At 37.1% G+C, this 11,515-nt stretch overlaps 1 protein-coding gene across 1 annotated transcript; it reads right to left on the reverse strand.

The window, feature by feature from the left end:
* Window positions 1-283: 283 nt before the first annotated feature.
* Window positions 284-10,626, reverse strand: LOC110673914 (brefeldin A-inhibited guanine nucleotide-exchange protein 2). The gene is made up of 11 exons (XM_021837159.2): window positions 9,246-10,626; window positions 6,777-7,094; window positions 6,309-6,654; window positions 5,789-6,211; window positions 5,403-5,692; window positions 4,783-5,056; window positions 3,241-3,746; window positions 2,810-3,131; window positions 2,302-2,683; window positions 1,454-2,136; window positions 284-1,109 (listed from the first exon to the last, which is right to left on the reverse strand). Exons 1-11 carry the CDS (start codon window positions 10,418-10,420, stop codon window positions 498-500), a joined length of 5,331 nt encoding a protein of 1,776 aa, XP_021692851.2. The 5' UTR covers window positions 10,421-10,626; the 3' UTR covers window positions 284-497.
* Window positions 10,627-11,515: the final 889 nt, after the last annotated feature.

Here is an 11,515-nt window from a genome sequence, read left to right on the forward strand (position 1 = left end):
ATCAGAAAGCCCTGAATTTGCTTTTTCCAAGGTTGTTCTTAGTGTTCTACGCATAAAATTTGCATGGATTAGGCATTTTTGCACTAGGTCAGTTCTTATTGAATGGACGATTTTAAATTCAATCACCACTCAAAATTCCATGATCATAAGAAATCAACCGCAATTCACTACAATGATGATTCAAAAAGTAAAAAAAAAAAAAAAAAAAGTATTTTTAGAGGAAATTATTGTCGTCAAACGTATCTACGGAAAAGGAGAAAAAAAGAATTTTTTTTTACCAGCATACAACAAAATTTCTAATGGTAACTATTTCTGAACAGGAGCTTCCGAATAAACTACATAGAAGTTCAGAAGCACTTGGCAATACAAAACCATCACTAACTCTTCATATACTACGGATCTCTATCTTCAATAACAATATAAAGAAATGAAGAAGATGACACTAAGAATTAGAACTAGTATGACACAGCACAAAATGTAATGTGAAATCAACAAGATCAACATGACCGAAGCAAAACAGGACCCACAGACGAGCTGAGCATATCACTAAGAGCTACTTGGACCTCATTTGACCCATGTTCACAACTTATCAAGCATGAAAGAAGGGGGAAGAAATAACTCAAGTTCTTTTCAAATGAAGTGTCTCCTAAACTACAAATAGCCTGGAGAGCTGCAACTATAAGAGGAGCCCGTGCAGCCAATTCCCTCCGTTTACCAGAGCCCACAGGAATCAACCACTGGGGTTGTGCACTGGAAGACAATTGAGACGTCTGTCCAGAGCGGGAAGTTTCAATATAAAACTGTAATACCTCCTGGCAAAGCTTGACAAGATAAGATTCCACTTCAGTCTCATCGAAACTTGGTGGCCTATCCACAGTGAGATTTTGCAAGAAAGTGAGGCAAATTTGATAAGACTCATTTTCCAGGCGTAGAAGTGGAGGGTCTTGCATTTGGGTTATGGAACCAAACTCTTGTAGTCTTGAACGTAACACAGTATTAGTATTGATCTTGTGAGCATGGAGAGCCACGTCATGCAAAGCATCAAAGAGGACCAAAGTATTTTTCGCTGAAAGGTGAGACCGATACATGTTGTATATTTCCATAACGGCCTGCCAAATAAAATGCGAGAATGTTCACACTTGTAATAAATGACTTGTTCCCATGAAAAAAAAAATCAGTATGGATGGCTTTTAGAAAATGCTTCAAGAAAGATTATCAACAAAGTTTCGTTCAGCGGCTGCTTCAATTATAAATAATTTAACCAAACAATAAACAAACTTTTCTGATTAAGAACAGCATCTAAGGCCAACTCATAACATAGTCCAGCATCAAAATAATGATAGCCACGTAGAAACATCACATAGCAAATACATATATACAGTATTCAATAGATTTGCATGTGTATGTCAAACGGCATCCAAAATTTTGATAAAATCACAAAAAAAGAATATACCTGAATCAATAAAAGTTGTACAGCAGCTCTACATTTTGCATCAGATATAGAAGCATAAAGACGACGTGTCATCAGTCTCTCTGGATCATCATCAAGCATGCCAGATCCAGCAGACTCTCCACTATTTTGTCCATTTAAAGTTTTGTGCCTTCTTACCATGGAATCTCCACTAACAAGGTAAGAGAAATCAGGAAGCGTTGCATTGGCTGCCTCTTTTAGTGACATAACCACTTCCAGCCACTTCTCCTGTGAAAATAGATCACCAGCATTGCTCATCAAACGGACAAAAGCTGCAATACCAATGCCAGCAAGGCTTTGGTGCGGACGCCTAATAAAGCTAACCAAAAGCTTCAGCACCTTCCTCAGAAGTGGATTGACTGTGTTATAGAATCTGACAAAAAGATCTACAACCAGTTGGAGGGCTAACGTGCATGTCTCATAAAGCCATGCATCCTGATCAAGTTCACCAGCATCACTATCAATCTCCTGCCCAGGAGCGTCACCACCAGTAGGATCAATAGCATGCCTTACATAGTCAAATATTGGAAACAGTACCGACTCAAATACCCGTTCCCATAGAGGTAGAGAAAAAAGGTGGCCATGATTGCGTAAAGCATCAAAAAGCACTTGTAAGGCACCCTTCCTGATTTCAGGTCTAGGATCAAAGCTAAGTTCTGATAAACCTGCACAAACAAATTGTAAATAATTAAAATTGTTGAATAAGTGCTTCCTAAAATCAAGAAGAAAATTGGCATACGGTAAGTGCATGTAAGTAAATTCGATCAACAACTAAAGAAAATACCAAATACTTGGTTCATAATAATCTACAACTTAAGCAATTCTCTTACCTGCCAACAAAGGGAACCAGAAATATAGATGATCTTCCTTATCTGTGATCTCTCCATTTTCATGTTTCCCATCTTTTCCAGCTTGTGGTGAAGATGGGGAAATTTTTCCTGGGGTTTCCTTATCCTTGTTCCTTGCTGAGGATCCCAGATCTCCCTCAGCAAGTTTTGTAGCACAGAACTGAAGAAAGCCTATAGCATTGAGGCTAATGTCTTTGTTGAATCGACTATTGGTGAATGCAATTAGACAATTTACACAATCTGTGAAGGTGGTTGTTTCAGTCTCAGTGATGTATGGGAAGTAGTCTCGAATAATCTTTTCCATTATTTCAAAGGCCAAGAGTACAATGTTTTTGTGGTCGTCATAAGCTGCTGTAGTGAAAACCTGAAAGAACAGTTACAACCATGACAGGCAAATACATAATCAATATGGAGATATAAAACACAATAATTTTGGATCTATTATATTCTGATTACAAATGAAAGTTAGAAACTAGCAGGTTTTCAATACCATGAACATGCTCTTCCATCCCGATTTAACATTGTTGACACTAGATAACACCATTTGTGAGACACATCTGATTATCAATTCTCTGATCTCAACAGCACTACTCTTACGCATGACAATGACAAATGGCTTCATAAATTCATTCTGAAAATTGTAATTAGCCAACTCTTCTCGCTCCAAGAATTTCATTGATAATTGGCGTAAGGAATCCATTGCAAAAATTGCAATTGAAAGATTTTCAGAACAGCCAATGTTTACAAAGAAATCAGAGAGCACATGCCATATGCTTGACCAAACAAGCCTGATGCGATTCATATTATAATGCCTGCCATAAGAAATTCAATCAAATTCACTATGTGATTGAAGCAATAGACAGAAAAATGCCTGTCAATCATGATTAGAGAGCAAAAAAGATCAAGTAGGATGATTCATACGCAATCTCAACAATCTTTGTAAGGCTAAAAACTCGTGGGTCAGATGCAGACCGCAATTCCTCCATAGAGACCCTGCAGAGGGACTTGACAAAATCAATTATTGCCTCACTGTTTAGTTTTTGGCTCCGAGTGAAAATACGGTTCATTTCAGAGCTTCCCACTTGTTCCAACATGTTTAAATTAGAGATTAGATTGTTCATCTGTTCAGATGTGACTGCCCCAGAAGAACTGCCACCAATACCAGCACTATCATAAGAACCTCTCATCACTGCAGCTGCTGCATACTGCATCCTCCCAGGCCCCTTCTTTTTCAAAACAGGAAGGATAGTTGATTTGGCTTGTTTTGTCTTGTCAGACTCATTCTGAGGAAAAGCGAAAAATGTAGCATCTGGGGGAGCACCCTCACCCAATAGATGCAAATGCTCAAAGCGTGAGACACATGTTAAAATATGCTCCCAAGCTTCTTGTAAATAATTCCCATCCTCATCGGCAATTGTAACTAGTGCCTATAAACAATGAAAATAAAAATCCAACATCAGATCCACAAGTAAATGCAGCTGGATAGATTTCAAGAAAACATTACTAAAATTGTTGAAAATTTAATTTCCAATGGTCGCAGGCTCATGGCATAAGTATTGTAACTACTCTTACACATTTCATTTGAAACAGATTGCAAAAACAGAGTTCTACACAAGCATTTATCTATAACACATGGACGCACCATAAGACCTGCCAATAGACACAAAGACTTGTTAGTTAAACATGCTAGTAGGCTAACACCTAACCTTCAATTAGTTCTCTCACTTTGTTTTCATCAATTTAACTAAAAATTCATTCTCCTGTTATTTTAAAGACATTCAAACAAGCAAACTTCCACTCTATATTCTATAAAGCATTTTGCTGCCTCACATGCATGTGTCCTTCAACTACAAAAAATACGTAGATAAGGAGTTCCCAACTATGCTCCTCTATCTATGAAGAATACCATTATACCAAATAGTCTTCTCCTCACTACTAAATCATTCACTTAGAATATAAGCATACAACCTGTGTACCTGGAGAAGCACTATTTACATAAAATGAAATACAAATAATACAACACCAACAATCAAAGAATCTCAAAATGTCATGAACTAGAATGATTTAGATAGCTGAAATTGAGGTTTCCAGTTTACCATTTAAGATTTAGATAATATAACGAAGTAAACCTCCTTTGGTTCTTAAGGTGCATAAAAAGAGAACCACATGACAGGTGGAGTTTAAGGAAAAAGATATCATAATCTTATGTAAATAACTGAGTAGCCAATGTTATTGTTTAACTCAAATAATTAAGCAAATGCAATGCAACACTTTCAGATGGTATTGAAATATCAAAGATAATGTACAAGGATAACCTTGTAATCCCACATAACAGTAACAGAACAGCATTTTTACGTTAACAGAATCTCTGAAATCATAAATTAAGAGAAAGTACAATCACAAAATAATACAATCTATTATTTCATCATGACCTGTTATGGAAACTAAAAGGTGAATACCAACCTTGATAGCATCAATGTTTTTCTGCCTGATATCAGCAGGAGAGTGGAGGGAAGTAAACTTTGCCAAAGAAGTAACAAAAGCATCTCTATGAGTCTTCATGGACATTACAGAAGTAACGTGGATGGCATAACGGAAACCTTCAAGACACAAAGCTATCACCACTTCATCATCACTTTGGTCAAGAGGCACACTGAAGGCAGCCAACATAGGAGCCCAGCATACCTCAATCATGAACCGAAGTATCACTATATCTGTTGCTGCATAATAAACTGACCTACAAATTACCAGGTTGGCATAGATCAATGAGAACTAAAATATAGTTCCTTCAAAAAGAAGTACACCATTCAAACAAGTATGAACAATTCCAAAAAATTATTGTTCAGATGCTCTAAACAGAATTCAATCATGTAGCCTAATCAGTCGACACTAACATTAAAAACCTCTGGCTTAAATTTTTTCATTTTTATTTTTTAAAGAAAGCCCTATATACGTATTGGTGAGGCCACTATAAACTATTCCAGATGACTACCACTAGAATAGGGTCATTTCATGTATTAAACAAAAGATTCAGATAAAAAAACAATAGAGTTTTTAAGCACAAGAAATCCAGTTCTTCTTACTCGGATTTACGAGCTTTTTCCTTAAATTGTTCTTGCATATGCCTGATAAGATCATCACTGGTTTCCATCTTATCATCACCCCGCTTACGGATCACGATGTTAAGGATACTGTCCAAACCTAAAATTCGGTTTGAGTTCATATACTGTGTACGTTGGAGAGCCAAATCATCTTCTTTCATTTTGATCTCATTTCTGGAAATGCGTTCAAACAATGACCTCAAGTACTCCTCAGGTAGATCTTTTCCATCGTCAATGCCACGGTTATTTCTTATAAAATCATCAGCTGACATCTGAATTTTTTTAAGGAGATGATGAGAAGAACATATCAGCCACACTATATGAATAAGCAGAAAATATTTTTCTTAAAAAAAAAAAAAAGAACACACCTTGTTCTTCACCATGGGATTGTGAGCATCAGTGTTGAGCAAGACCACAGAGTAAGCAAGAACATAAGCTGTGTCCGCACTAGTAAAGACCTTCGGATTACATTTGCAGTAATGCTCAGCAAATTTCTCCATGATGCGATCAATCTTCTGAGCCTCACCAGGTAACCTGAAGCCCTGTAGTAAGACTCTGATAGCCTCATCAAACTCCGTGCCTTGAAAGTCAAAAGAATCCACATAGGCATGCATTACTTTGAGGGATAACTCCTCCCTCTCTCCCAAATAATCACCTATAAGAGTCTTATTCAAACCAGATGCATTTTTAAGAAAAGCTGCTATCTCCTCCGGTGAATTGCCCACTTTATTTACATTGATAAGAAATTCAATACCTTTCTTAGGTTTCCGATTAAAAAGAGATATACCTTCCTGCCAGAAGTCTTAAATTAGATTCTGTGGACTGTAAAGCATGTAGACACAAACAAAACAAAACGCCTTGCGTACCAAGCATTCCATAATTTCTTACCCGAAGTTCTAGCTTGTAGGCCCGGCGTTGCTCAATAGTTGAAACATCAGAAGCTTCAGTGGAGGCTTCAGAATGAGAATCTGATCCTTCAACTGGCTCATCTCCATTCCCATTTGCCATGGAAAGAGTTCCAGGTTCAGGAGTGTTCTCAGCTGCATCAAATTTGTTGGTAGAATGCAAATCTGGAATCCGTAACTGTTTGTTCATCCAGTCTCCCATTGAATTCAAAATGGCCACTAAGCACTTCATAGCTTCAAGTTTCATGGTCATCTCCTGTGGTGGCAAAAGTGTAGTGGTTGTGCCAGGAGGGACACCTTGAGCAGTTTTAAGAAGTCCATTGACCATTCTGAAAGAACAAAGATAACAAAAAAAAAAAATTGACAGCCAAATTAAAAAATGCTATCAATGACAATGCCCTTGACAATTTCTATTGCCAATCTGAACTCTACAAAAGTAAACAGAATGTACCTCTCAAATATGTTTGATGAATTGACATCACAATCATAGTTAATGAAAATGTCCACCAGGATCTGTGAATCAACACATAGCTTATCCAAAAACCGAAGCACTATCATCTTCTGTTGAAAATTAGGTTGAGCAACATTTTCCAAGACTCTAAGAACAATCATAGGAAAAAATACTCCAATCTCTGCTTTCAATCCAGATCTAAACCTTGACACAAGACTAATGAAAATGGAGCAAGAAAGCTGGAAAACAATAATGAGACTTGAAGCACTGTTCTTCAACAGTGATAAACATAAGTATTGCTTAATGGCACCTAAAAACCTGTTTCCAAGAAAAGACATTCAACATATTAGGAATTTGTTTTTGAAAAACTGAAAATTTATAACCAAATGGGCATGCATAAACTACAAAAGCAATTTTTACCAAACACAATTAAGATTACTAAAATACTCATCACTTACAGAAGATAAGCCCAAACTAAAACCAAAGTAAAGCAACTCAACATCAGTTCAAGAAGATTAGAATGGTGTAATCATCAATCACAAAACTTTTAAGGATACAGAGAGAGAAAGCAAGGGGTGTTATGGAACATATAGAACCAGCAGTCCACTAGGGGGGAAATTCTTTTCCTTTGACTCCTGCCTTAAATTTGACAACTTGCTAATGACATTACATAAAGAAGTGGAACATGATCACAAATCAAGAAGCTATCTTTAGTTACATAAGCATTTCTTAATGGCATCACATAATCAATTCAATTAATTATATATCAGTAACAACCTTGCTCCCAAAAACACCTTGTAAGAGCAAAAATTTTTCAGTGTGTAGAGATTAAGCAGTCAATGCTGACTGAAGTCAACATCAGGCTTCTGCTCACAATCCCACACCAATAAAAATGATAATTTCTCTCAGTTCATACATTGCAAAAACATGCCGACCGCATCCACATTTGAGTAGTTTAGCTACATGCAGCTTACTTCCTAATGTCCACCTTATTTATGAGCCAAAAACATTTAATAGGGCAGAGAATATCTTCTACGAGGTCCAACACATTTAAATGTTGCACAGTAAAAAATATAATACAAAATAAAGCTGGATACCAAAAGGAACAAATATAGACCAAAATTTATTTTGTAAAAAGCAATGAACTTTTTGGGCCACTAAAAATATGAAGTTGCTGAACCAAAAAAAAATGAAAAATAGTAATTTAGAGGGCAAGTGAAGAGAAATAACCCAACTATTTGAAAAATATCAATATTAGTGTCACCTACTAAAATAACATTTAACAAGCAAAGAAGCTAAGGTGACTGAATCAGTAATAAGTGTCTTCAGTTCGGCTTTCATGGCTGCCATCCAACCCAAAGCGTATTTGTTCCACATTGAATCTCAAAAAGCCAAGACCTCCAACTATTCCATGATTCTTATTTATCCAAAATTTGTCTCCTAGGTATTCTACAACCTTTACCAGAACCAATTGCAAGTTGCACCTAAAATGGCAACAGCCACAAAACAAGTTACCATGTCCATGCCCCCTCTAGGTCTCTAGCACACTCATCTTAAAAATGAGAAATCTTAAAAAGGAGAAGTCCAACTACTTCCAAAGACACATTAATTCAGCAAAACACATAGGCAACTACATATTACTGCTGGACCATTATATGTAATGGTTAAACTACCCAAATTCTCTTTTTCATCCATCAGTACTATTTTCCATCTTGAAGAGCAAATCTATAAATGACTCCCAGCCTGCTTAATACCAGAACTCAAAAATAAAAATTCAAAATAACAGGAATTAACAAGTACTTGTAACTCCAATGGGGCGTTTGGTACGAGGTTAACAACGGTAATTATTACTTTGTAACTTTTAATCCCTTATTAATATTGTTTGGATGTTATAAGAGAATAGATTAACTTTCTCTAACATTTAAAACCTAGGGGTAGATTAAGAAAGCTTAATAAATAGAGTACCATCATACTTTCATTTAAGTTTTTTTATTGACCTCTTAGCAAACACCATTAATTGTTACGACATTAATTATTTTGTAACCTCTTAACACTTACTTCTTTAAAATTTTAAAATTCAACGGAGTAAGAATTAACCTTCAATTTTCTTCAATTTTTGAACCTTGTACCAAATGCTTACTAAGTCTCTAACACGTAAGTTAAGTTGAGATCTAAACCATGAAAATTATTTAGCGATAGCAAATACTATGCATTTAATATAACTTCACCCATACATCTTCGATGGATGAACCAAATCCACTGTGTACTTTCTGATCTCAACAATGTGCATATTCTTAATATATATAATGCAAGCTTAAAAAGTTTCACTTGTTTTACCAAGCACCATTGTGAAAATAAAAGCATTTAATTCATAAAGTTAATTTAATTAACAAAATACTATGGAAGGCACAAGAACCCAATATTCATATGTTCGTAAACATAAACAGCAAATTTTCAAAACAGGGATACCTGTCACTAGTTCTAAAGACTGCCCCAGCATTCTCCAAAAGGATCTTTAACAACTCCAAGGCCACTATCTTCCCTCTCATCAACTGAGGATCAGCCAAGGCCTCTTTAGGAGGCGTTTTCATTGACAACTTGCAAAGAGCTCTAAAGACCAAAAATGCATCTCTCCGCAGCTTATTCCCAATCTGAACCTCTAAGCCCTCGTCTCTTTCCACTTCTCCATCAGTCAATTCCCCTTTCCTCCCCTCCAACGCCGTCTTATACATGCTAATCTCCCAATACTTGGCATCTAACATGTCCTTATCAGTCGAATCCAACAAATCCGCAGGGTTAGTGGTCTCAACCGTGGTAGTCTCAAACGCCCCGTCGTGTGCTCCCGATGAAACCTTACTCGGCGTTCCCGAATTCAAAACCCCATCAATATCTTGCATAATTTTGGTTATGAAACCCTGCACAAACATCGTCATTGATCCATCTGCATCGGATTTCTCAACCGGTTCCATTAATTCAGCAACAACAATCGGTTGAATTGGTACTGTCGACGAATCTGCCTCCATTCTCCTAAACACAATCACCAACATTTGGATTAACGATGCTTTCGCCGTCGTCTGATTTACTACATTTTTGCTCCCTAAAAAGATATCATAACAAGTCCTCACAATCTGCAACAAGCAATCACCGTGTATCCTCAACGAAATCGATGTAACCGCCGATAGAAGAGTCTTAAGCACCGAGAGCTCAATTGCATCGTCGCCAATATCATAACATTTACAAACGGATTCAATTAATTTCGACAAGAGTTGAGCCTCCGTATCTCCGCTGGGGTCCGCCTCACCGCGTAAGTAACCGTGAGCTATTAATTTCTGGATGCAATCAACGGCTGGATCAATGATCTTGAGGAAGCCGGTGCCACATGCGTTAATCAGAGGACTGATGATGGATTCAGACTTCGCGAGGGAGTACTCAACGGGGCCACCGTCGTGGAGCGGGCCAGGTATCGAGGAGTCCGGTTCGGAATCGGTGGCAGGTGACTGCTTCTGAGAAGTGATTCTCTCGAGGACGGATTTGCATTCATGAGCAAGTTTAGAGTGTTTCCGCCACGACGCATTTTTTATGATCTTCTCTAGGGCTGGGGCTACGACTTGGCTTAAGCGGGAATCGGCTTCCGAAGAAGCCATTCCCGAGTCAGGACGAGCTCGTGACTCGGGAGCTGAGTCAGATCTGAAAATAGTGAGTAAGGCTAAAGACTATTAGGTTGCTTTGGATAGGATCGCATAAAAAATGGCAGATCGGAAAAGAGAAATGAAAGAGAGGGGGGAAGATAAAGAGTGAACTGTTGAACAGAGGATGGTATGATATTTGGATCGCGATTCGGTTTTGATGTTGTCATGAAATTCCAAGTTTGAAAACTATGTGACAGAAATACCCTTAATTTCTTACGGCGGTTAAGATTCTTAAATGGTAATTATGAGATGTGCGTTGGGGTAGATTGGGTAGTTAAAGTCTTGGTCTTATGCAGTGGTTTTTTCGAAGAACCAACGCTCGCAGCTGCTCCTCCCTCGTGAGACTGAGAATCGGTTTGGTGCCAGTGGACTTGCCATCAAATTTGTTATTATTTATGTTTTAAGGCTTTATTTAAACTAATTAAAAAAAAAAGCTCAAATTCTAAGCCAGGTGGGCTTGCATCTCCAAACATGAGAAAAGCCCTATGGTTGGACTGATCCGGTAATCCAATTCTTAGTGAAAACTAATTCCGTTGCCGGGAATCGAACCTTTCGGGTGAGAGCCGAATGTCCTAACCAATTAGACTACAACGGATTACTATTATGTTAATTTCCATTTAAAACTTCTATCTGCACCAGAGTTCATGTTCCGTCAGCTTTTTGTTTTCTTAGGTAAGGCTTAACATTTTACTTAAGAGCAAAATTGAACATTTTTCTCCAGCAGTGGCAAGGATTTTATGGAATGAGACCTCTCCTTTGTTTTATTTACCAAAAAAAAAGAAAAAAGAAGGAATAAAACAAATGAAATTATTCAATATATTCAATGTATTAAATAATAGTATATATTTGGAGTTAGTTAGAGACTCTATTATATGCTAGTCCCATGACATGCGAAAAGCTTCTTAGCCTTTTATTTGTTTTATGCTGATGTTTCTCTATATTTTTTACTTATTATTTTAAATTTAAATTGAATGCAATGGGTTAGCCTACTGACAAAATTTTTATGTTAAATTTTTTCATATGTGGAGCGTTAGCTTGAAATGAATCACA

The sequence above is a fragment of the Hevea brasiliensis genome, chromosome 2, assembly GCF_030052815.1.
Source record: "Hevea brasiliensis isolate MT/VB/25A 57/8 chromosome 2, ASM3005281v1, whole genome shotgun sequence".
Taxonomy (NCBI): domain Eukaryota; kingdom Viridiplantae; phylum Streptophyta; class Magnoliopsida; order Malpighiales; family Euphorbiaceae; genus Hevea; species Hevea brasiliensis.

Excerpts from the sequence above, each read along its gene's own strand:
- LOC110673914 (XM_021837159.2), bottom strand. The coding sequence starts at position 10,420 with ATGGCTTCTTCGGAAGCCGATTCCCGCTTAAGCCAAGTCGTAGCCCCA. Across the intron at positions 6,655-6,776 it reads TCATCAAACATATTTGAGAG|AATGGTCAATGGACTTCTTA; the intron begins GTACATTCTGTT and ends TTGTTCTTTCAG. Across the intron at positions 5,693-5,788 it reads ATCCCATGGTGAAGAACAAG|ATGTCAGCTGATGATTTTAT; the intron begins GTGTGTTCTTTT and ends AAAAAAATTCAG.